The sequence below is a fragment of the Camellia sinensis genome, chromosome 6 (genome assembly GCF_055761805.1).
Source record: "Camellia sinensis isolate YWXY chromosome 6, ASM5576180v1, whole genome shotgun sequence".
In the NCBI taxonomy this organism is placed as follows: Eukaryota; Viridiplantae; Streptophyta; class Magnoliopsida; order Ericales; family Theaceae; genus Camellia; species Camellia sinensis.
Window position 1 is genome coordinate 27,735,300 of NC_138966.1, and position 27,930 is coordinate 27,763,229.

Consider the following 27,930-nt stretch of genomic DNA (forward strand, 5'->3'; position numbering starts at 1 on the left):
GTAACAAAAGACATTGACATTTAAGGGAGGGTAAATTTCATTTTACTCTCTTGTGATTTGAAATAGAAGCACTCTACCCCTTATCGTTCAAATGTAGTTAGAAAGTTATCATATGATTTTGGATTAAAGTACAATCTTTAACCCCGTTAACTATAGATATGAAAAGACTAAAATACTCTCAAATCCTATACTTTTTTTGGGTTATTTTTTTTCTCTCTCCTCTCTCTTGCACATAATTTATAATGTCTAATATTAATTCAATTAAATCACAATACTTATAATTTTTAAATTATTTATTATAATTCTTAACTTTTTATTCTAATTTTAATTTAATTATATTTTATATCACAATTAATTCTATATTGTTAATTATTTACTATTTTTTTCATCTAACATTAATTCAATTAAATCACAATACTTATAATTTTTAAATTATTTATTATAATTCTTAACTTTTTATTCTAATTTTAATTTAATTATATTTTATATCACAATTAATTCTATATTGTTAATTATTTACTATTTTTTTCATCTAACATTAATTCAATTAAATCACAATACTTATAATTTTTAAATTATTTATTATAATTCTTAACTTTTTATTCTAATTTTAATTTAATTATATTTTATATCACAATTAATTCTAATTTTTTAATTATTTATTATTTATTTCAACATTGTAATTTAATTTTAATTTAATCATACTAGATCAAATTTTAATTATTATTTATTTAATTATATTTTAAATAAATTCTTAATTATATTTTATATTTTAGATCAATCCTTTATAATATTATATTTTATTTTATTTTAATTAACATATTAATCTAATTTTAGGTTTAGAGAAAATTAGGGCAAAATTGTCTTTCTGTTATATTAATTTTACTTTACTTTTTCAGAAAACCAAACTCACTCTAAAAAATGATGTGTGTGATACACGTTCTATTAGTTTGGATGGAAAACATAATGGTGACTCTTTAATCCAAAATCACATGGAGGCTTTCTGACTATATTTGAACCATAGGGGGTAAAATGCACCAGTCCCAAACCATGAGAGGGTAAAATGAATTTAACCATATATCGGATTAATTGTCGCGATTTCATATGTAAAAACTAAAGTAAGATTTGGTGTAAAATGCGTGGGTGCAATATTATCCGATATTATTTACGTGATATTTAAAATTAATGTAAATTTTTTTAATTGATTAATGTGTCAACTTAAGTATGTAAATAATATATTCAAAAATTGTAATCATACTACTACTATGTGCAAATTAAAATGTGTATATTATTCGCATATTTACATAGTGTGTAAACAAAAATCTAATTAAGTGATAAAAAATAATTTTTTATTGATTAAAAATACCACATAAATAATGTTTACATAATCATTCAAAATTAGCTAATGTTTTTTTTTCTATCTTCATACATTGGTGACATAAGGCAATGCAATGATGCCACCTTCCATTTCCATACACTAGTGCAATATAAAGGTGTCAAGTGACATGATAAAATATAAATAAATAAATAAATAAATTGATACAAATATTCTTTTTAGGGAGTTTGCTATTAATCATCAAAATATATTTATTAAAATTTTCACATTTTATTTGATTATTCACATGACGTGGGTGAATTCCATTATTTAAAAATAAAATAAAAAATAAAATAAAAACTAATAAGTTGAATTTTGCTCTTAAAATTACTAATGGATCCTATGAAGTTTCAATATAGATAACTAAGTCCAATTTGTGATAAAATGTTCTCAAAAGATCATTGCTCCATAATGATATATTTTATTCTAATTTTACCCTTCCTATTTAACATGAACAATAATTTTATAAATAATTTTAACTTAATTAAAATTAAAATTTTAATTGTAAAAATTATTAATCTTATACTTATAATTTTGTTTATGAAAATTCATTTAATTTGAACAATTTAAAATAATTTAATTATAAAATTTCTAATAAATTAAAATTATTTATGCAATTTTTTGTCCATATTCTAATGAAAAAGATAAAATGAAAATAAAATATACTATTATGAACAATTGAATTTTTTTATAACAATTTATTAAAAAAATAAGATTTATTTGTTAATATTTGAAATTTAATATAACTCAATAATAATTTTCAAAACAAAATAGAACATATTTGATAATTTTTTCATTGTGATTTATGATTTTTTTTCAATACAATATCATAGTTTTTACAATTAAAAAATATTATTTTACTTAGATTTAAAATATTTATTAAATTATTGTTCATATTAAATGAGGGGTAAAATTGAGATAAAATCTACTATTATAGACTAATGAAATTTTTGAAAATATGTTACAAAAAATATAACTTAGTTATCCAAAACTTGATATGACTTTATAGTAATTTTAATAGCAAAATAAAACTTATTGGTTATTTTTTTTTTTTAAAAAAAAGATGGATTTTTAATATATATATATTTCTTGAGAATGTGTTGGTATCTAATGGAGTAGGGGTGATTGTTGCGCATAAGTGGGTGTTCGGAGTGTCCTAAATAAGTGTATTTTTTGTCGTTTTAGATTAAAAAATTAAGAAAAAAAATATAAATGTTTAGGTTAATTTTTTGACTTTTTATGAAAAAAATGTGTATTAAAAAATTGTATAAAGAAGTGTGTAGGAGAAGATAGTGTAGTACGCCGTACGGATTGGCAGTGCAGGCGGCTTGGTGAATACATGGGAAAAGATTGCTTCATTTTCGGGCTTTGATTTGACGATATTGTTCGGCCAGTGAGGGCCCACCACGGATCCCGTTTTTTCTAATCAGAACCGTTCAATGTGTAGAACTCGTCGAGTACTATATGTTTGTAAAAAATCACATTGATTAGATATCGATAGCTATCTAGTCGTGTTAGTTTTTTTGTCAACTTTTAACTATAACACCATCCAATTTTTATACAAAACTGATTTGATCATGTAGTTAGCGATATCCGATAAACATGATTTTTTACAAGCATATAGTACTAGACGAGTTCTACATCTTGAACGGTTCGGATTATCAAAACAGGACCCATGGTGGGCCCCCACGAGCCCAACTTTACCATCCAACTTAGTGAATGTACACATGCAATTTTTTTTTTTCTCTTTTTACTAAAGCTGGCCTGACATCAGTACATTGATGAGCCAAAAAGTTGATTTGTATTTAATATTTGTATATTAATTTATATATATATATATATATATATATATTTTGTGAATAGTGATAACTTTTTAACTTTTTTGATAAATTTTTGACTTTTTTTACACTTGTCAAACCAACCCTTAGTGCACATAGTCACTATTATGCAGTGAATGAGTCCATTTTGAGACTTATTTTAATGATCTGAATTGTTCAATTTTTAGTATATATCGAGTACAATATATCTGCACACACACAAAAAAAGTCAAATGAATATCGATATCCCTTTCATCAAATAATTTTGGTGTTGAAGGGTTATTTGAGATGTTTTAAATAAGTACATTTTTTGACTTTTTGGACTAAAAAATTGAGGAAAAAAAGATAGTTGTTTAGGATAACTTTTTGACTTTTTACGGAAAAATATGTATTAAAAAATTGTATAAAATAGTGTATAAGAGAAACTTGGGCAGAGTAGGCAGTACAACGGGCAGAGTAGTGTATAGGAGAAGCTTGCCTCCTTTTCAAGCATTGAATTGGACGGTGTTGTTCGGCTTGTGGGGGCCCACCACGGATCCTGTTTTGCTAATCGGAACCGTTCAATATGTAGAATTCGTCAAGTACTATATGCTTGTAAAAAATCATGATAATCGGATATCGATAGCTATCTGATCAGATTAGTTTTTTGTCAACCGTTAACTATAATACCATCCATTTTTTATACAAAACTGATTTGATCTATATGTTAGCGATATCGGATCAACGTAATTTTTTACAAGCATATATTACTCGACAAATTCTACACATTCAACGGTTCAGATTATCAAAACGGGACTCTTGATGGGCCCCCAAAGATTGAACAACACTGTCTTATTTGCTTCTCCGCCGGTTCTTTTTGTACAAATGCATAGCTAAAGTACAACTCACGTGACATGTGAGTTGTACTTTTTTTTGTAAATTTATTATTTATTTTTTTTGTGAATAGTGATAACTTTTAAAATTTTTTAATAACTTTTTAATTTTTTGACTTTTTTGAGGTATGCCAAACTAACCCTTAGTTTTATATTTCAAATTAGACTTACTATTTATTTCTTTAGATACAAATATGATTTGATGAAAAGACTTTTAATGTCTAATTAACTTGATTCATTACAAATATATTTTACTTTATATAATTTAAAAACTAAGCAATTCAAATTATCAAAATGAGTTCCAAAATTAACTCAATTCGTTGAGTAACGGCGGTTATTGTGCATAACCACTTCTATACCGGTATTTAATTCATGTATAATCAATCTTAGACCTCGTTTGGCATAACCTATATAATCAATCTTTTTATCTTTTTTTCATCACATCACCTCTTTACTTTTCTGCATATCTTTTCATAAAAAGACAAAAAGTACACTTTTTTAGGACACCCCAAACTAACCCTTAATTGCTCACTCCTATATATTTCCATCCAAAACATGGATTAGTTTTTGTCAAAAATAAAAATTAATTAATTATTTTTAAGGCACTATTTGACATCCTCTACAAAAGTAATTTTTTAAAAATCTTTTTATTTTTTTGTCACATTATCTCTTTATTTTTTACATATCTTTTCATAAAAAATCAAAAAATATACTTACTTAGATTATTTCAAACACTCTCTATATATGGGAGTTGTATTAATTATTTATTTCTTTCATGTCTGAATTTTTTTTTTAGAATAATTATTGTCCAATCGTACTCAATGAACTTAAATGCTTATACGTCTTACACATCCTTTGATTGTCCCAGTAAATCCTAATCACTCTGTTTGGTTTTCATTTATGGAATTCATTTTTTAGACAGTTCTACTTTTTTATTTTTTATATTTTTTTTGCTTTCTCCAGTTTTTTTAATATTTTAAATATATTTTTTATAATTTTTAGACACACTTAACATAAATACATTAAAAAGTATAAGGTAGCGTTTGGTTTAGCTTTAAAATCATGAATTGAGAATGAAATTATATTTTGAGTTTGTGACTTGTTGAATCATGATTTGAGAGGAGAAAATTTATTTGATTATGAGTTTTGAATTAAATTTTAAATTGAGTTTTGAATTTTTGAAATAACTTTTGAAATAAGAAAAGTTGTTTGGTTATGAGTTTTGAAAAGAATTTTTAAAACTTAATTCAAAAACTTATAGCTCATAATTCAACACATAATTCAAAACTCTATTCAAAATTTTATTTAAGACTCATAACCAAATTCTTTCTAAAATTCAATTCAAAAAAATAATTATTGAAAAAATAAAGGCTGTGTTTGGAAAGGTATTCCAAACACATTTCCACCCACTAGTTTGAGTGTGATGTTTGTTTTGAGCTTTCAAATTATAATTCCACACTCACTTTTGAAAACTCCTTTCCAGACGGGAAAATTTGGCTAACTCGGTTGTCCTCCCAGACGTCCCCCGGTTGATAGGAATAGTGTTCGTTTTTTTTTTTTGCATTTGTTATTTTTATATTGTAAATAAAAAATATTTCAGAATTTTTTTTTATTTTTGTATGAGCTTTGAATAGAATTTCAGATTGTGTGTTTGGTTATGAGTTGTAAGTTTTTGAATCAAATAACTTTTCTAATTTCAAAAACTCAAAACTCTCTCCAAAACTCAATTCAAAACTCGTAACCAAACAAATTTTTCACACTCAAATCATAATTCCAAAACTCACAAACTCAAAATACAACTCTATTATCAAATTATATTTAGAAAACTCTACCAAACTCTACCAAATTTTTTATTTAAATTTTTTTTTAAAATCTGAAAATATTTTTTATTTAAAATATTAAAAAATATATATTATTTTTAATTAAAAAATATTCAGCTAGTGCTTTAAAATTACTTTTGATTGTATATTTGATTGAAATTTTTTAAAATTATTTTGTTTAAAATTTTTTTTTTATTTTTAAAAAATTACTGTAACAAATTAATTTTCATTTAATTTTTTTTTTTGTTAATTTTAAATAAATGGCCAAATAATTTATCAGTTTGGTCTAAAAAAAATAATTTCTATATTTTAAACATATCAAAAACAAATATATATATTTTTTCAAATATCAGGTGGCAATGGCAAAAAAAAAAAAGATCACTGTTTTGGTCCACCGGTCAGACGTTCGAGAGGATTTTCAGGTGGACGACCAAGTAGACCCAAAAATTCAAAAACTATTCGGGAAGATATCTGAGTAGACGACCGAGTAGACCCAATTTCAAAATTCAAAATTCAAAAACTCACTTTGCCAAACATGTTCTGAAAAGAATTTTCAAACGTAGGTGTGGAATCAATTTATAAAAACTATATCCAAACACAGTACTGAAATAGGAAGGTAAAACTATGATTCCACCCCTAAGCCAAACATAGCCTAATATTTGTGAATTTTTTTTTAAAAAAAATTCACTAAAAACCAAAAATACTAAAATTCAGTATATTCTTTATATTTTTGTGTATTTATTCATTTTTAAAGTATTTTACACAAATATTTTAATATTGAGATACATCTAAATAAGATGCATTTAAAAAAGTAAAAAAATTTGCTTAAAGTTATACTATTTACTAAAAACAAAAAAATATAAAAAATAAAAAACTCAATTTCTGAAAAATTGAATTCAAAAAATTGAAACTAAACACACTGAATATTCTTCTTCTGCCATCGTTCTCTTATTTTATCTTATCTTATTTCTCTCTCTTTATCTCTCTCTCTCTCTCTAAAATTTCTCCAAGAGCCTCACATTGCCATTGCTATCATCGCTATTGTCATTGACCACCACCCCCATCGCCATCCACCGGCTACACCACCATTGTCGTTGACCCCCACCGCCACCACTGTCTTCTACTCTCTATTGTCGTCGTCATTTGCTATCATTATCGATCTACATTCTACCATCACCAATCTACCACCATTGTTCACCAACCACTTCCACTATCACTGATTTACACTCCACCGCCACTAATTTACACTTTACGTCTCCGATCTCTACGCTACTGTCGTCAATCCATCAATCTAGTTGTTTCAATGATGAAATCGAATCTAAATGACTCATAACAATATGATTTTTAGATCTTACCCATCATCCTCTCTCTTGTCTCTCTATTTTTCAGTGATAAGTTTATCAGTCTCTGATTCTATATGTATATGTATGATGAGAGTGTTTTGTGAATAAGTGTGAATGTGAATGGGTGAATTGGCGTCTGTAATTTTTTCAAATTACTCAATAATAAATTCATCACTGATATGTTTAGTGATAATATTCACTAAACATATCAGTGATAAATTTATCACTAAATGTATCTTTAATTATTTTATTGATCTTGTATTGATCTATGATGGTAGAGAGAAATGTGAACTGTTTTCTAGTAAAGATTTATTTTTCCTCCTCATCTTTTCTCTTTATCTCTCTTGTTGACTAGAACTAAGAAGGTGGTGGCAGTGGTAATACGGTGGAGAAGAACATTGTTTATGTTAAAAAATGACCGAAAAAATATCAATGGAAATTACTACAGAGAGTTAAATATTGGTTAATTAGAGACAACGGTCAAGGTGGCCACCGAAAGTAGGAGGTAGTTGTTGGAAGTGGTCGTCGGAGATCAGAGGTAGTTGTTGAAGGTTGGAGGTTATTGCCGGTGACCTGAAATAATTGCTGACAACACGGGTCATGATAGTAGTGTTATGATTGATGTACTGAGGCCTGGTCTGAGAAGTTGGTTATTTTAGTAGGTTATCACTACAAGAAAACAGGATATATAACACGGAACTTTTTGCGACGGTATGGGTGCTGTCGCAAAAAATGGTTTTTTTTGAGACGGCGTGTGTTGCCGTCGCCAAAAATGACTTTTTGCGACGGTAGTGACCCCGTCGCTAATAAATGTACAAGAAAAATTCAGGAGCATTTGCGACGCCTGGTGTACCGTCGCAAAAAAAAATTTCTTGAGACAGGAAAAAGTTACTGTCGCAAATAATGGACATTTTGTGACGGTAAAAGTCCATTGCAAACTATGTCGTGTTAAAACGACGTCGTTTTATTTGCTCATATTTATCATTTGTGACGGTTTAAATATGCCGTCGCAAAAAGTGAAAATTTCCTCACCCGCTCATTTATCCCATTCGCGGTGAAATTTTCCCCTAAATCCCTAAAATACTTTTGAAAGCAAAATCCCCCAAATCCCTAAAACTTTTGAAACCAAAATCCCCAAAATCCCGACCTCTGGGTTCCAGCATTCAGCATTGCTAGTGACGGTGAACGACGATGAGGGTAGACGAGGGTGAACGGCGACGAGCAACGAGTGGCGGCTAGCAGCGAGGGTGAACGACGAGGAGGGTTGACGAGGGTGAACGACGACGAGCAGCAGCGAGTGACGGCCTTCGCAAACCCTTCCACTCTCAACTCCCTCCTGGGTATGACCTCCAGAAGACTCAGGCCGTTCCATAGGGGCGAATGGCTGCGGGATGAGCTTCCTAACTTCAACAAGAAGGTCTGTATATTCTCTATTACTATTTCATATTAATTGATATTTTCAAAAATAACTACTCACACAGAAAGGACCTCTCTCTCTCTCTCTCTCTCTCTCTCATACACACACTCTTGATGATGACGGAGAATAAATCTGAGTACACTACAAAATACCACTGCTCACGTGAAAGTACCACTTCGTTTTTAATTTGGTGTTGAAGGTTGTTAGAATATTTTGTTTAATGTTCTCTATTTTGTTTCCATTGATGGTATACTTTATTGAGGACTTCTTTAGTTGATCTATCATTTACTTCTCTCACTTTGAGTAGGTATGCAACATCAAGTGCGCGCTCTGATGGTCTTCTTCTGCTCTGTGGAGGGAGGGATGCTAATAGTGTGGTAAGTTAATGTATTCTTTGCATGCTCGATGGATTCAAAGTATTGAGATATTATAAGCCATGTACTTAAGCTAGCTTATTGCCATTCTGAAACGGTTTAGTTTTTCTAGGGCATTGATGAACTTTTTGCCTTTATATGTTTTCTCCGCTTAAGTTGGTTGTTGGCTTTCTTTTTTACTTTGGGGAGCCGACAGTAGCACTCGTTGAAAGATCTGTATTCTCTTGTATTTTGGTTCCTTTCAAGGAGCAGAACCTGGAGTGTTCAAAATTTTCATTTTAGTTTGTCTATGAATGGTTAATTTGGCATTGTTCTGTGTCTACTTGATGGTGTCTCAGTTATTTGACTTTCAGGAGCTTTCATTTTGGGCCATGCAGCTATATATAAGAAAAAAAATTGGTATAGTTTTGGTTTAATATGCATGTCCTACTAATTGGGATGGATTGTCAAGTTGAATGCATGTGAGATAGTTTATCCTTGGGGTTGCTTTTGGAAGAGACTGTTGTCCAAGTTACTCCCACGTTCTACCATTTGTGAAACTTAACATTTTCTTCATGGTTAAGATTAGTTAAAATTTGGTTAATGTAAATATGAAAAATGTTATAGTTGATATTGAATTGGATGGGTCTAACCCATTATTTCCATGTCGAGATCAGGTAAGATTTGGTTAAGGTTAACATGAAACAGTTACTGAAATTGAATTGGAGTGTGTTTAGCCCATTAGACTCTATGCCACCAACAGATTGGGTGATGGTGTGTGAGACTTTTTAGCCAAGAGAGGGTTCCATATCTTGAGTGTGTAAGGTCATCACCCATCAGTCATCACCATCAGTCATCACTTCCTCTATTTGGGTTCTTGGGTTTGTATCTGTTGGGGTTTTTATTCTGTTTTTCAATTTGTTTTTTTCTTTTGGGAGTTAAGTTTTGTCCATTTTTTTACATGTTGACTTGACTTTTTGGAAGATGATGTCTAATACACGCATATATGTGTAGTTGTGCATGTGTGTGTGTTTTTGGTGGAGTTTTATGGTAGTATGTTTGCTCTGAACACACTGTTATAATCTGCTATGAACATTATCTTTCAATTTTATCTATATGATTTATTCTCTCTAATGATATCAAGATAAATCACTTCCATTGTTGTTAATGCTTAACCTTTTACGTCCTCTGAATATTTTTGCAGCCACTGGCAAGTGCATATGGACTTGCGAAACATAGAGATGGTCGGTGGGAATGGGCAATTGCTCCTGCTGTCTCACCATCTCCTAGATATCAACATGCTGCAGTGAGTTTTTCTTTTATGTTAAAAAAAATAATAAAAAAAACCACTGTTGACTTCTTTTATGTGGCTGGAAAACCAATCTTTCACATGTGCTCCACTCCTGTAGGTTTTTGTTAATGCGCGGCTCCATGTTTCTGGAGGTGCACTTGGTGGTGGACTTACGGTGGAGGACTCATCAAGTGTTGCAGGTATGTTCCTTGAAACCTTGCAAGTATGTTGACATCGTTGGTGTAAAAAAGCTACACTTTTATATGACATTTTTTAAATCACAAGGATCTTTATTTAAGTACACAAGGGTTTACCTTTGAAAATCAAAGATGGAGTGCCTACCTAATTGTGGTAAGCAAGAACACCAGAAAGCTACTCGATGCACAACGTTCATTTGTTCCTTATATTTGCTCGTATACTTGCATTGAGATTGAGCTTTTGATGTGGGTATTATCTAACGGAAATAAGGTTCTGCAAGTGAACTCTTATATGCTTTGATGGGTGAGGCTGATTGGTTTCTGACGAGAATGTAGCAAATGGCAATAAAATGGTTACTATATACACATTATTTAGAGAAAATCTGTCACATAATCAAGTGCAACTCTCATGCTTTATACATTTTATTTGCCACTCAATGATATGATAACTGATCAGAAGGTTGGCTATAATATTTGGTTTATAGATTCAGTTGACCTCCTCTACATATGATTGTGCAGAGAAATCATTATATACTGGATTTGTTGCTGAACTATTGGAATTTTCACTTATGGATGTTAGCTTGAATTTTCTGGCTGAGATATAGATTGGTCATTTGGGTCGTAGGTGGGCTGTTGATTATTATGAGACAACTTATATATCCTGGGAAAGTTGTCTTGCAATTCAAAAGCATAGTGAAGGATGACACTAGGCTTAGCAATTTTATGTTTAGGCATTTACCCCCCCTTTTTTTTCCCTTTGATAAGATTTTATTAGAAGAAAAGAAATAACTGACCAGTTTCTCATCCTCCTCTCTCGTTTGTTTTAGCAATTTATCCTAAGGTCTCCTTGCCAATAGCATTCCAAATGAGAACAATGAGAATTTTTTGAAAATTGCATACCAGGGTGCCACCTTCTAACAAAAATTTATCTTCTTCCAAAGACAGTGGACCCTCATCAAGAATTTAACCAAGAGCTTCTTCACTTCTGATTTTAAAAATGAAAAAGCCGTTGTCAAGTGTAACCACTTTATCCACTAGAAGCAGTTTCATTTATGATTTTTTATTGAAAGCTTCATGGCATCAATTTCTCTCATATCTCTTGTTTTGTTTGTCTAGTCCTGGATATTGCAGCAGGAGTCTGGTGCGATACAAAATCTGTTGTTACTACTCCCAGGACAGGCAGATAAAGTGCTGATGCTGCTGGTGGAGATGCTGAAGTTGAGCTGACGAGATGCTGTAGGCATGCCGCTGCTGCTGTGGGTGACCTGATATTTATCTATGGTGGTCTACGTGGTGGTAAGACATGAACATGTGATGGAACTTCAATTTGTTGCATTTTGTTTTAGATTTCAAGCTGGCAAGTACTTTCTAGCATCTGATATGGTTTTGCATTCTGATACCCCAGCATACTATGGTGGATCTGTTCTAATTCACATTGTCCCAGCACAATATTCATCTATCCTGATTTGCACGTAGTAAAGTGATATAGCTTTTCAAAGTGCTTGAAGTTGTTGTCTATGATGCTCAATTGATGGCTCATCCTTCTTTCGAAAAATGTTATATTTGATCATAGTTGTTAAATAAAATTAAGATTTGAATCATGAATCAAAATCTTACTTTTATAAATCGTGAATCAAATCAAGTTGGAATCATAAGTTCTGGAGACAAATTTTAAGAGAGATAAAAACCACATGTAGACAGGTTAAAAAATCAATGTGGAAATGAAGGATTTGACAATTTTAGGTCAAGAATTGTCCCATTACACATTTTTAGACCACCATGTAGGCCCCTTAATCATATAAAGTGATGTTCCTAAATCAATCTCTTAATCGCACAATTCAAACCAATCCATCAAAACTATTTTCAATTTTTTTCAAACTTTTAAGATGCTCCTACATTAGCCAGATATTGCTATATCTATTATAAATAACATGTTTCATTGATTAACAGAATATGGGCATTATAATGTCAATTACGTTTCAATTAGTTTTCCTCACTGAGAGATGAATGGTTCATATGTGTTGATATGCATCTCTGATTCTTTTATGTTAATGATTTAGTGTATCTCAGTAGGCTTGATTGGATTGTTTTAGAAACTAAAATATGTATGGTTCAAAATATATTTTTGTAAAACAGAGTGGGATATTTTTGTAGAGTTGTTTCATTCAAGTGTCAAGTGAATGATTACAAGTATACATTTAAAATAGATGGTCATCTGGGGTTGGCTCCCTTCACCATTCACCATTCACCATTTTTGTTTAATTATTCATACTTTGCCTTGTAAATCCAGCAAACATATTTAGTCAAAGCCTGACCCGAATCAACAAGGAACCACAATTCTTCCTATCAATCACTTAAAAGAACAGTACTGAAGACTGAACGAGCTATGCATATAAATATATATATTCCATTAAAAGTGTCTTTGCATTCTTCGAGAATAAGTAAAGAAATTTATGTTTTCAAAAAACTACAATCTGGATCTCTGTATCGGATAAGTGGATCCATGCAAATTTACCCATCATTAATTCATTCAATGTCTTTTACATTTCCATCATCTATCAATTTTTAGAATGGAAAAAAGAAGACCATCTATATCTATATCTATAAAGTGTACATACGAAACTTGGCACACACGACCGCCTAGGCACGAAACTTGGCACACAGAAGTATTGCTTGTCCCTTTAACGACTCCTAATATTTAATTATTAACACCCTCGCTGTCATCTTTTGAATACTTGAGAAAAACATGCATACTAGAATTTTATCTTTATTGTTTCTACCCTCGACGACAATAAGGAAATTTCTTCATGTGCTGAATCAGGATGTGTTGATTGCAATTGAATGGAAAATATATGTTTTTAAAACCACGGATCGTCTTTGCGGCGTCCTTGGATGAGATTTTTAGTGGAGAGATATCTGTTTCCATGGTATTTTTTCTTTTTTTCGTTGTTGTTATCTAAAAAAATGTGATATAGCCTTCTGAAGTTTGTAAGTGGTTTTGTTTCTTCAATTTAAATTTTCATTTAAACTTGATCTGGACTCATTGATTGATGTTTAAGGCCATTTAAATTTGAAATTATCATTGCGTTCATTAGAGACGTTACAAATTGATCCCATCAAAAGTGTTGTTGGGGGTTAGAAATCTTCCTTGCTTGTTCCTAGGTCTTTTATTCCATTTTTTTTAATTGTCATCTTATTTAAAGGTTATATATTAACCTCTATTTGATGAATAAAGGTATGTAGTTACAACATTAGAAAGAACTATGTTTTTAAGAAGTCCGTTTTGAGTAGTGTATAAAAATTTGATTCTTCCAAAAGAGCATTTGGAGTTTGCTTAACCACAAATTAACATAGTTATGGAACTCCACGAATAAAATACCTGTTGTATATAGGTCTAGAGGTTTACATTTTGTTGTGTAGCATATAGCTCAGTCTAGGATATATTTACACCTTTATGTGTACAAACATAATATATGCTTATATGCCAATTAATTGAAGGATGATGAATTTTTGTATAAATACTAGAAGACTGACATTTCTTTAAAGGTGTTATAACTTATTTCCATTGCTTAATTTTCTCAAAATTGCATCTATTCTCATTGTTGATTGAGATGTTTAATTATCTATGTGGGATTTGATGACTAACAAAAAAAATGTCGTATTTGATGTTGTTGGGAGTTAGAGCCAGATTTCAGATATAATTTTTATGTTTTTTTGTATTTGATGTTATAGTAGTTAAATTTTTATTTTTGTATTTGATTGAGATGTTTAATTATCTATGTGAGATTTGATGACTAACAAAAAAAATGTTGTATTTGATGCTATAGTAGTTAAATTTTTATGTTTTTTTGTAATTAACGTTAACACATAATTATATTGTCATTAATTATTTTTATTTTTATTTTTCAGATATTTCCCATGTAGGAGTGTGCTTCTTGTGGAATGCATACCTGTGGAGAATGTGGATAATTTTTGTTTTTGTTATCTACGAAGAATGATGAGAAAAACAATTAATTTTGGTTTATGTTATTTTGAATTATGAACAAAATCATGTATTTAAACATTATATATGTATTATGGAACATTATGTAGTGGAATAATTTTGTTGATGTGTAATTATGAATGGAAAAATATTTTATTATGGAGAAATTGCTATTTTTATATAGAAATTTTTATATTATTATGCAATTATTATGGAGAAATTTTAATATTTTTAATAATTTTATCGCATGATGTTTTTTTATTTTTTGTGACGGCATTACATCGTCGCAAAAAATAAAAAATTTTAATATTTTTATTGATTTTGTTACAGGTTTTAGTTTTTGCGACAACACTAAATTGTTGCAAAAAATAAAAATTTTATTATTTAAAATAGAAATTTTATTATTTTTTATTACTTTTTGCGACGGCAGTACACTGTCGCAAAAAATAGAAATTTTCATATTTTTAATACTTTTTGCGACGGCACCACACCGTCGCAAAAACAATGTTCTTGCCGTTGCAAAAAAAAGACTATTAGCGACGGTATTTTTCGCCGTCTCAAAAAACATTTTTAGCGATGGTAAAATAGTGCCGTCGCAAAAAGTGAAGAAATTTTGAACATTATTAGCGACTGTAAAGTGCCGTCGCAAAAGGCAAAAAATGCCGTCGCAAAACATTAGCGACGACACTTTACCGTCGCAAAAACTATTTGCAACGCCCCCCAGTTGCGACCCCCCTCTTACCGTCGCAAAAAGTCATTTGCCATCGCAAAAAGTTTTTTGCGACGGCATTCGGAGTATTAGCGACGGCATTTTACCGTCGCAAAAAACTAAAATTTTAGTAGTGTATTTTAGTTTTTGGCTATTTTAATATGTTAAAACATTTGTGTTTGGGAAGAGGGTTATATTTTTTTTATAGGTAGATATGATTTTGTAAGAGAAAAATATAAATGATTATGAATTTGATGTGACATTTTATTTTATTAACTATTTTAATTTATTTTGTCTTTTTTTGAATTTTAAGCAAGAAAAAAAGAAGTCTAAAATGGGCTTCCCAAACACCGCTTGAATGAGATAAGATGAGGGTAATTTGGTAATATTGATAATTAGAAAAAAAAACACACACACAACTTATAAGCAAATAAGTCTGTAGGTAGTTGTTGCGAAAAAATAACAAAAACCAAACCATGGATAACTGTTTTGTCCTGTTGAGAAAGATGGGATGGGATAGTTTATTTCTCTTTTCGGTGAGACGTTTGAGCCTACGAGTCCCACACCCACCCCATGCGTGGGGTTCCGTTTACCGCCTCACGCTAGCCATGTTTAAGTGGAGGGTGTTTTTCACGTGGACCCAAACATATTAGGTGCGTTCGATATTCTTTTGAAGGTATTGAAGTTTATTAGTGCTAAGTTTATTTTTATAGAAGATAGGGTGTTAGATTTATGATTGATTTTTTTTAGAGATAGTGATATGATTAATGAAATTATTTTATGAGAATAAAATATTATTGTTTTGAAGGTATTTTTTTCCCATTTTTATGCCACTATCACTAGATTGTCACCAAAAAAATGATAAAAAAAAAAATAAAAAAAATTGGCCATTGCAATGACAACTGATGGTAGTGGTGATATAGACAAACAGACAGATTAGATAGATATATAGTTGACATTTAGATAAATAATGGATGACATGTGAACAAAATGGATGAGATGTGAACAAATAGACAAATTGGTGGGAATAATATGATCTTTCAAATTATTTTATCATTTTGGCTCTAAAAGAATAGAGTTTGGGATAACCTCAAGTTTTGAAATTGGACTTATGGCATGAATCTCCTAAATTTTCTCAAAATTTTGTTTGACAAATTAATTTCACAATTCTTTCTTGAAAACACCCAATTATTTGAAAAGCGCTTTGAAGTTATTTTTTGAATATTTGATTACAGTGTGTTTGATTTGAGTTTTCTAGATTAAGTTTTTTAAAAACTGAGTTTTTTTTTATTTTCGTGTTTTTTTTTGTGTTTTTAGTGAATATTTTTAAAATTTTAAACATTTTTTTTACTTTTTTAGATGCACCTTACTTAGATGTATCTAAAAAGTTAAAAACTTGTGAAAAAATATTTTAAAAAATTAATAAATACATAAAATATAAAAAATGTGCTGAATTCTTGTATTTTTTTTTTGTATTTTTTTTTTTGTATTTTTGGTATTTAGTGAATTTTTAAAAGATTTTTTTTATAATTTTTTTACTTTTTAGGTGTATTTATGTTAGGTGTGTCTAAAAAGTAAAAAAAAAAAATTGCTTAAAATATTTAAAAAATTCAATAAAAACAAAAAAATAAGAAAAATAAGAGAGTAAAATTTTCTGAAAAGTGTTTTTGAAAAAATAGAACCAAGCAAGCTGTTGTTTTTATTTTTGAAAACACAAAATTTTAAATTTTAAAAATCTAATTTTTTTTTAAAATGAAAATATTACCAAACAAAATCATAACTTCTAACTTAATTCATAATTTTTTTCCGATGGTACTATAATATTTAATTACGATCATTTAATTTAAATCATTGTAGTAAATTGGAGAAATTACCACATAGCGGGGTTTTGAAAAAATTAGTACTTACGCATGGAAAATTTTATAATTTTAATTATTAATATTGATAAAGTTCATCATTAATTTGTAATTATTTTTAAAATTGTATATTAATGTGAAATTTTCCCTAGTAAATTTTCATGAAGCCACATGCTAATGTGGCAAAAATAACATGGAAAATAATCCTGGAAAATAGCTATGACTATTAATTGAATTGACTAGGATTGGTGGTACAAGAATTACAATTTTCCAAAATTAAAATATGAATTAATCTTGTTTTTTTGGTTTTTTTTTTTAATTTTTTTTAATTTTAGATTTAATGAATTGATACGGTTTCAAAAAATTGAGTCAACTTTTTAGAAAATTAAAATTTTTGTTTTTCGTATTTTTTTGTTTTTTGTAAAAAATTTTAATATTTTAATATATATATATTTTTTTAGATGCACCTAATCTAGATATACTTAAAAAGTATAATATGTATAGAAAAAATCTTTAAAAAATTCATCAAATACAAAAAATATAAAAATTTAATATATTTTTGTATTCTTGTGTATTTATCAAATTTTTTAAATATATTTTTACAAATATTTTACTTTTTATGTGTATGTAAGTTATGTGCATATAGAAAGTAAAACTTTTACTAAAAATATTAAAAAAATCACTAAAAAATAAAAAAAAATATGAAAAACAAAATACTCAATTTTCAAAAAAATAATCAAAACCAAGACCTGTAAATAAAGAACAAATTTCATAAGCTTAAGTGTATATCTTCTCACATATGATGCACATAATGTAGAGCACAAATTGTATATGCATTTTGGATATTGGGTTCACCATTAATGATATTGCATAAATTATTCATTTATTATCTATAATTAAATTCAAAACCAAATTGAGATGTATGAAGGCCCAATTATACAATAATTTTTTTTAGATCCTCTTAGAACAATACTTTCATATTAATTGACATCTTTTATATTTTCTTTTAAATTAGAAACAGAAAATTAATGCACTCTACCACTTAGACCAATAGCTATTTAATAAGGAGAAGTTATTTGACGGTTTTGGGACATAGCCCGATGATAATCTAGCAGTGTTGTGATTAATAGAGGGATAACGAATTTGACATTTGGTGATTGGTGGAGATAAGGACACATGGTACCCCTAACAACCTAATAATTTTTCTCTAATTAGAGTACCATGTAAATTTCCTCCAACAGCATTGAATAATTTCTCCTGAACCAAGCAAAATTGATTGGCAAGAGTATATTCAATAATGTGTATAATTTTATTTTATTTTTATTTATTTATTTATTTTTATTTAACCATGCGCTTAAGGAAAAATGAGGGCCTACCATTGTTTCACAGGCCGACTCTTTTGAATATGCAGTAGAATAATATTTTGCCTGTGTAGCGCTTAAATTCCACCAAGTCTAAGCTTGCCAATCTCTTTAAACCATCCGAGTGTTGAATCTTCACCCTTTTTTTTTTATATTTGTAGGTCCAATGCTTTGTCAAGTAAGAACAACTCCTACTAATGAAGCTCCGTCTTCTTGAATGCCACACGTAAATTTGATATCTCAAGTGCACCAAGCATGGCTCAAGTTGCTTCATAGCACCAAACTCGTCCATGTGTAAGGCACTCGCCCAACTGAGGCTAATGTCATCAAGGTGCCTAGCCACATAATGATATGCTAGCAAAGACTCTCGACCTAGCTGACAAACTTCTATCACATGTAAAGGTCTCTTGTTGCGCGTTTTTCAAATAGCCATGAGGCCCTCATTTTCCTCGCACATGACTAAGGGTCATTTGCGTGCTCACAACATAGTCTTGGTGTACACTTGACATGTTAAATCATCCACCAAGGGCCATTGAGTGCCCAAGGCGTTGCACTTGTGTGTTACACGAGTGAGACAACACTAGTCCATAGCCTACAATTAGCATTACGCCTTCCCACAAGCTTAGCACAAGGTTCCTTGCATGATTGCAATGCTTCATGCTTTTCAAATGTTTCCATTGTTAGAACAATCTTCTGCGTATAAAAAAATAGAAATAAATCAAATAAACAAAATAAATTACTTACAGAATTTATTTACCAAAACACCTTAAGAACAAGAATGACCAAGTCGAGTGTGTGATACTCTATCCTTTAGACAGATTCACCCCGCTCAGGTGTTTACGGAATAATGACATATATCTCCCAGGATACAATCATCTTGTACAAATTGTATTAGCACTAAAAATAATCTGTTTCGGCGAACCAGAACCTGTGTTCTATACTCTCATAAATTTGTCTAAAATTAATATGAAGAATAGATATATACAAGAGAGCAAAACGGAGGGAAACAAGAGAATTTCATATTCTGAAACTGTTGGAATAATTCTTGTATTTATAGGCTAAGTGGTGACTTTTTGGAAGGGCGAAATAGGTACAGTTTGAACTGAACAAGTGTAGATTCAAATTTGTAAAGTCAAACAGGTGCAGAATTCAAATCTGTTTGAAAACAGTTTGATCTGCTAGAAAATGAAGATATTGTCGGATTGGAAGAGGCATTGTTTGGACAGGAAATTTAAATTCAAATTTGGCTCAAAATTTGAATTAATTTTATTTAGAAATTCAAATAATTTTCTCGTAAGAATTTGAAAAAAATCAAATAAATTTTGTCAAAAAAATTAATGTTAGGACCCAACCCACAACCCGTACTCGACTCGGTCGAACAGACGGCGGTGGCGATGCGCACGTGTGTAGTGGTTTGAGCCAAAGTCCACTTTGTCCATAACTCCTCATTTCTACAAACTTGAGGTGCCCCTTGAGGCCCAACCCAAGTATATCCACCTAGAGCTTATATACTCATATAAGCTCTCTTAAAGTTTCAATGTGGGACAACCAATTTAAGGAAACCCACATTTAACTCTTTAATTTCCCATTCCACAAACTCGAAAACGACATCAAGTTCTCATTCAATCATAAATGGTTTTGACAAACCGTTTGCATCGTGTGACTTGCCATGCGGCAATGAATACGTCACCTTTTTTGACCAACCCCAAAAGACGTATGGACCCACTCAAATTTGGGCTCAAAGTTGGCCCAAAATAAGCCTATAAAAACCATACTTTCCAGCAATCCCCCATATGAATGGAATTTGACGGAGAGAAAATGAAATAACATGATCTTATTACAGAGAGTACAGAAATCAGAGATATTTTGCAAAGGATAGGCAGCTTTTGGCTTTGAACCTTCCTTTATGAGACATCAAATTTACTAGCTAACCAGTTAACATGATGTCTTGAACTGTTCAGCCATTTGTGTAAGCCAAGACAATAGAACTCACACCGTATATTACCGAATACAGTTTAGTTCTCACTATTGTGTTCATTTTGGCCTTGAACAACTTGGTCTTTCATGAGTACTTTAGAGAAATATAACCCTTCACAAATCTCATAGAACCAGCCCAGTTTACACTCATACAGGTGATTCTTATGAATAACATCCTGCCATATTCCACTAGGTATTCCTAGATATAAGAATCATCAAAAGTATTACTTAACCTAAATTGCTGCAGACATCACTCTTTCATCATAGAAATGGGTAGGAGTTTGACTCCCCAGTGATTCTTATGAGTCATACACAACTCGGTTGTCCCTTTGAACCTAAATCTTGGGATCTCCAGTCAACTAAGTTGGGTTGCCGTTGTGGTAACTCTTATTTAATAGGCTTAAGTCCCATTCCCCTCGATGAATTCTCAACTAACTTTCTTATTAACTCTTTGGTTAGTGGATCTGCTATGTTGTTTTTAGACTTCACATATTCAATGAAAATAATTCCACTAGAAAGTAGTAGTCTCACGGCGTTATGTCGACGACGAATGTGTCGTGACGAAGCCATTTTGCTTCTTCCCCATATTTATTTGAAGCTATAAATTCTAATTCTATAGTAGACCTAGCAATGCAAGTCTGTTTGGAAGATTTCCAAGATACAACTGCCTCACCAAGAGTAAACACGTATCTACTAGTGGATTTTGAATCTCTAGTATCCGATATCCGGTTTGCATTACAGTATCCTTCAAGTACTGTTGGATATCTAGTATAATTTAGCCTAATGTTATGAATAAATCGGAGATATCTTAGAACCTTTATAATAGCTTTCCAGTGTTCTACTCCTAGATTACTCGTAAATCTACTTAATTTACTTACTGCATAGACTATATCCGGGTGAGTGCAGTTCATCAAGTATATTAAGTTTCCAATAATTTGGGCATACTTTAATTGAGAAATACTTTCCTGTACATTTTTAGAAAGAAACAAATTAACATCCAGATGTGTTCTAGCAAGATGATCATCATATTTGCTGAATTTGTCAAGTATTTTCTCAATGTAATGTGATTGTGATAAAGTATATCCTTCTGATAATTTAGTAATTTTCATACCAAGAATTATATCAGCAATCCCCATGTCCTTCATATCAAAATGTTTATTTAACATTTTCTTGGTAGCTTTAATCATGTCATTATTACTACCTATAATGAGCATATCATTCATATAAAGACATACTATAACATAATCTTTGTTTGTGTTTTTAATATAAACACATTTTTCACATTCATTAATTTTAAATCTATTTGACATCATTGCCTTGTCAAATTTCTCATGCCATTGCTTTGGTGCTTATTGTAGACCATGTAATGATTTAACTAAGTTAGACACTTTCTTTTCTTTTCCTGGAACAGAAAATTCTTCTGGTTGTTCCATGTAAATTTTTTCATTTAACTCACCATTTAAGAAAGCTGTTTTCACATCCATTTGATGAATTTCTATATTGTTCAAAGGTGCAATGGAAATTACCATTCTAATGGATGTTATTCTAGTAAGTGGTGAGTACGTGTCAAAGTAATCAAGACCTTCTTTTTGTCTATATCCTTTAACCACAAGTCTTGCCTTGTATTTGGCAATTGATCCATCTACTTTCATTTTTCTCTTGAAAATCCATTTGTACCCAAGAGGTTTACAACCTGGTAGCAAATCTATCAATTCTCAAGTATGATTTTGCAGAATGGATTCAACTTCACTATTTACAGCCTATTTTCATAAAGGAGCTTTTAGACTGGACATAGCTTCTTTGAAAGTTAAAGGCTCATTTTCTAACAAAAAAGTTAGAAAATCTGGACCAAAAGATTTTGAGGTTCTAGCACATTTACTACACCTAGGTTCTTCTTCTTCATTTTGATCTATTTCTTGCTCTTGTTATTGATCATGACTAGTAATAGCATCATAAGGTCTTTTGTTAGTACTAGTCTCTTGTCCAGTTTTATTAGGAAACACATGTTCAAAGAATGATGCATTCTGAGATTCAATAATAGTATTTAAATGCATTTCGGAATGTTCTGACTTATGAATAAAAAACCGATATGCATTACTCTTCTTGGCATAACCAATGAATATGCAATCAATAGTTTCAGGACCTATCTTAGTCCTTTTAGGACTAGGATTAGCCACTTTAGCTAAACACCCCCACACTTTTAAGTATTTGTAGGATGGTACATTTCATAAGGTGTTTGATTAACTTTCTTTTGGGATACTTTATTAAAAATATAATTAGCAAAAAGTATTGCTTCCCCCCATAAGTTCTGAGGTAATCTAGAACTTATTAACATGACATTCATAATTTCTTTTAAAGTCCTATTTTTCCTTTCAGCAATTCATTTTGCTAATGTGAGTAAAGAGCTATGGTTTGATGAATTATTCCATGTTTTTTACAAAATTTACCAAAAGGTGATTTATTTTCAGCACCTCTATCACTTTTTAGTTTTTTAATTTTCTTACCAAGTTAATTTTCAACTGCATGCTTATATTGAATGAAAGTTTCCAAAGCTTCATCATTGATTCAAATTAAATAAACATAACTATATCTAGTATAGTCATCTATGTATTTTTTTTCACCCCTAGTTTTAATTGATTTAAAATCACAAATGTCGTTATGAATTAATTTAAGTGGTTCCGTATTTCTTTCAATTGTATGAAAATGAGTTTTGGTTAATTTTGCCTTAACGCAAATTTCACATTTATGATTTGGATCAATTTCAAATTTAGGCAAACATTCCATATTAATCAATCTATGCAAAGATCCATAATTAACTTGTCCTAGTCTTTCATGCCACAAATTTGAAGACTCAAGTAAGTAAGAAGAAGACATATAACCTTTCCCTACATACATCCCATTTTTGGTAAGTACAAATTTATCACTTTCAAAAACTAGCATTAACCCATTTTTACTCAATAGAGATCCGGAAACAAGATTCTTGCGAATATTCGGTGCATGCAGCACATTGTTGAGAGTGAGTTCCTTTCCAGATGTCATCTTCAAAATAATCTTTCTTTGTCCTTTGACTTTAGAAATCGAGGAGTTGCCGATGAGTAGTTGTTCACCATTGTCCACTATAAAATACGATGTGAACATCTTTTTGTCAACATAGATATGGCGAGTAGTACCAGTGTCTACCCACAATTCTTTAAGATTTTTGACAAGGTTTGTGTAGGAAACAACTATAGAAATATTTATGTCATCTGTACCATTGGAAATTTTGTCCACTTCGGTCATATTGGCTTGAACAGACTTCTTGCTTGATTTTTCTTTTCCTTTGCGCTTGCTACGACAATCTTTAGCTCGATGTCCCTCTTTGTCACAGATGTAATATTTGCCATTAAACTTGTACTTCTTAGTTTCCCCTCCTTTAGAGCCTTGTGAGGAACTTTCTCCGAAATACTTCTGTTTCTTTTCTTTTGGTGCATGTTCCACTACATTTTCCTTAGGCTCAATTAGATGCTTACCAACCCGCTTCTCAGAATTGCAGTCGTCCTCCTCAATCCTCAAACACATAATTAATTTCTCCAAAATCATTTCTTTGTGCTTGTGTTTGATATAATTCTTGAATTCCTTCTAGCCTTGTGGTAATTTTTCAATTAAGGCAGCAACTTGGAAGGATTTACTGAGAGACATGCCTTCTGCATGGATGTCATGCAGAATAAGTTGGAGATTTTGAACTTGACTGATCATAGTTTTTGAATCAATCATCACAAAATCCAGAAATTTTCCAGCTACAAATTTCTTTGAGCCAACAGCTTCTGTTTTGTACTTTTTCTCCAAGGACTCCCAAAGTTCGTTTGCTGCCTTGATAGTGCTATAGATGTTGTACAATGTGTTATCAAGTCCATTCAAAATGTTGTTCTGGTAAAGAAAATCAGTATGTTTCTAGGCATTGATCGCAACAACCACTTATTGGTCAGTTTCATCTTCTTTCAGAGTAGGAGCATTCTCATGGAGAAAACGTGCCAAGTTGAGAGTAGTAAGATAAAACAGCATTTTTCTGTTACCATCTTTTAAAATCAGTTCCTAAGAACTTCTTTAGCTTTTCACTGTGATTGACTGGCACAGTCACAACAGGAGGGGGGTTAGAGCAATTGCAGTCACCATACTAGTACTGGTTTGAACATTAGTTTGACTAGTTTTAGTAGCCATGAATTCTAAATTATAAAACAAAATTATAATTAAAATTTTATACTACACAGAAAATTAAACCAAAAATATATAATTTAATTCTGTAAAAATAAAAGAAACAAGAATTGTAACTTTTATTTCTAATTAATTTGAAAATAAGATTTTATTTAAACAAATTAATTCCACATAGAAAAATATTTTTGTAAAACTTCAAAAATTAAAATACTGAAAACAAAATTTTAATTAATGAAAACTCAGAAATTTATTTCTGAAATCAAAATTAAATTCTAACTAACTTCACAATTAATATTATGAAATTATTAATGATAAACAATATATTACTACTATTTATCAAAGAAAATAAACAATATATTACTACTATTTATCAAACAGTTTATTACTATTATTTGTATTTTTCAACCAGAATATTACTTTGTATAAGTATAGAAAATAATTTCTGTAAGAAGAAGAAAGGAAGAAAAGGAAACAAACATAAAATTCTGTATAAATAGAATAATTTGAATTTGTTTTAAGACTGTTGGAACAATCTTCTGTGTATAAAAAAAAATTTGAAACAAATCAAATAAAAAAAATAAATTATTTACATAATTTATTTACCAAAACACCTTAAAAACAAGAATAATCAAGTCGAGTGTGTGACACTCTGTCCTTAAAACAGATTCGCCCCGCTCAGGTGCTTACAGAATAATGGCGTCTATCTCTCAGGATACAATAATTTTGCACAAATTGTATTAGCACTAAAAACAATATGTTTCGGCGAACTAGAACTTGTGTTCTATACTCTTATAAATTTGTTTGAAATTAATATGAAGAATATATATATGCAAGAGAGAAAGACAGAGGGAAACAAGAGAATTTCAGATTCTGAAACTGTTGGAATAATTCTTGTATTTATAAGCTAAGTGGTGACTTTTTGGAACGGCCGAACAAGTACAGTTTGAACTGAACATGTGTAGATTCAAATCTGTAGAACCGAACAAGTGCAGTTTGAATTGAACAGGTTCAGTGTTCAAATCTATTTGAAAACAGTTTGATCTACTGGAAAATGAAGAGATTTTTGGACTGGAAGAGACACTATTTGGACAGGAAATTTAAATTCAAATTTGGCTCAAAATTTGAATTAATTTTGTTTAGAAATTCAAATAATTTTCTAGCAAGAATTTGAAAAAATTCAAATAAATTTTGTTCAAAAAATTAATGTAAGGACCGAACCCACAACTGACTCGGCCAAACGGCAACGGTGGCGCACATGTGTGTGGTGGTTTGAGCTAAAGCCCACTTTGTTCATAACTCCTCCCTTCTACAAACTTGGAGTGCCCATTGGGGTTCAACCCAACTATGTCAACCTAGAGCTTATATACTCACATAACCTCTCTTAAAGTTTCAATGTGGGACAACCAATTTAAGGAAACCAACATTTAACTCTTCAACATCCCATTCCACGAACCCGAAAACGATGTCAAGTTCCCATTCACTCATAAATGGTTTTGACAAACTGTTTGCACCGTGTGACTTGCCATGCGATAAAGAACATGTTACCTCTTTGGACCTACCCCAAAAGGCGTGTAGGCCCCACTCAAATTTGGGCTCAAAGTTGGCCCAAAACAAGCTTATAAAAACCATACTTTTCGACACCCATAAATAATAGTGTTGCCACTAAACCATTAGCTTTAGGCTACAAGACCCTTGCATTCATGGTTGGACCCTTGCACATGTCTATGAGTTGGCAAATGAGGCTTTGGTGGCATTTGAATAGCCCATTCGGTCTAGGATGATATGCCAAGATACTACAATGCGTGGCATAGCGGGTGCATGTCTCAAATCTCACGTTGAGGAAAGATATGTAGTGTCAACACTAATGCCCCTCAATAACACTATCCATGGGGCTCTAAAACATACATGGACACCTAAGACATCCTTCTAGGTGCTAAAGGCTCCTCCCAAGTTGCCTCAGGAATGCTCACTTGAAGCCTACAAGAAGTTGGGGATGCTATTATGTAGCATACGATACCGTCTCAATATAACATTTTAAGCCATTTGTTGGAAACATTAATCATGGTTGAGGAATCATAATAATTTTTCACAAATTCTTTAATCATTGAAAAATCCCAACCTTAGGTAGATGTGCTACTTAACATGCGTACATTGGATTACTTCGGACCATCTCCTAGGCCACATTGGGGTGTTAAACCACTTGACTTGGAATCTCAATGCCACTCATAAGGTACTTCAAATTTTTTTTTTTTTTGGATAACTCGGTATTCGGCTGTAATAACCCCGACCTATGATTAGCTTATAATCTATGATTAAAAATGTCTAATAAGTAATTAAGAAGGAATTTTGAATTAATTACATATGTTACATGTTCTTTGAGTTTATATCTGTCTGTTGTAGAAATATCTGTTTGTGTTTTTGTTTTGTTCTGCGAATTGAAGACCTTATCGGCATCTGATCATGAAATTAACTTGGTTCATGTGTTATTTGGATTTTTTGGGAAATTATAGTAGGTGCAATTGGAATTTGATTAGGAACGAATTAATTATGATAAATAATGTTAGTTGACTAACTTAAACACATATTAATTAAGCTCCCTAATAAGCCTATATAAGGCCACTTCTAACACCATTTATACACTTTACACCTTCATTTCTTCATCTTTTGAAGACCAAACGTGGGGATAGAGTGAGAGAGGTGAGATTCAAGTTGTTAACTAGAAGAAGGAGAATTAAGAGGAATTGGCTTGGATTCTAGCTTATCTTGAGAAATTGGAAGGGATCACTCTAGTAGTCAAAGAGTTGAAACTAGTAGGTAAGAAATCTAACCCTTAAGTTATGTACTTAATTTGTGAATTGAAAGGATAATGAAGGATTAATGCATGAAATGAACTAATGAAGTAGAAAGAAGAAGATTTGAGTATGCATGTGCATTTCATGGTATTTTTGAAGTTGATTTCAAGAAATTCTTCCATGCATGTCATGTTTTTAACTTAATTATGAGACTTCATCATGTTTTCCATCAATTTACCTTGTTTGGGCATGATTTGAAAGATTTAAGTTTGAAGAAATTACATGCATGTTTATATTATGAGTTTTAAGTTTGATTTTGCACAATTGGCATGGTTTTGGACTTTGATTTTACGAAATGATTTTGAATTCACCATGTTTTACAAGTTTACATATGTTTTCTTAAGTTTTGGACCCAAAAGGATGTGTTTTGTTGGTTTGAATTTGAGCTTTGAACTTGAATTTGCAATATGGAAATTCCAGAATTTGCACCCTCTGTTCGAGCAGTGAAGTCTGTGCTCGAGTAGAGAATGCGAGCTCTCAGTTCTTTTGTAGAGTTTGGGGGTTGGCTCGAGTGGCA

General features: G+C 30.8%; 1 protein-coding gene across 4 annotated transcripts; it reads left to right on the plus strand.

Moving 5' to 3' along the window:
• The first annotated feature begins 7,900 nt into the window (after nucleotides 1–7,900).
• Nucleotides 7,901–14,626, plus strand: LOC114322156 (serine/threonine-protein phosphatase BSL2 homolog). Of its 4 annotated transcripts, XM_082873493.1 has the most exons (8): nucleotides 7,901–8,644; nucleotides 8,952–9,021; nucleotides 10,202–10,303; nucleotides 10,407–10,488; nucleotides 11,111–11,190; nucleotides 11,719–11,781; nucleotides 13,307–13,412; nucleotides 14,395–14,626. In XM_082873493.1, exons 1-6 carry the CDS (start codon nucleotides 8,619–8,621, stop codon nucleotides 11,752–11,754), a joined length of 396 nt encoding a protein of 131 aa, XP_082729619.1. In that variant the 5' UTR covers nucleotides 7,901–8,618; the 3' UTR covers nucleotides 11,755–11,781; nucleotides 13,307–13,412; nucleotides 14,395–14,626. The 4 variants fall into 4 exon arrangements, with proteins under 4 accessions (XP_082729619.1, XP_082729618.1, XP_082729621.1 ...); XM_082873492.1 differs by lacking the exon at nucleotides 13,307–13,412; XM_082873495.1 differs by lacking the exon at nucleotides 11,111–11,190 and having other exon boundaries at nucleotides 11,602–11,781.
• The last annotated feature ends 13,304 nt before the right edge of the window (nucleotides 14,627–27,930 follow it).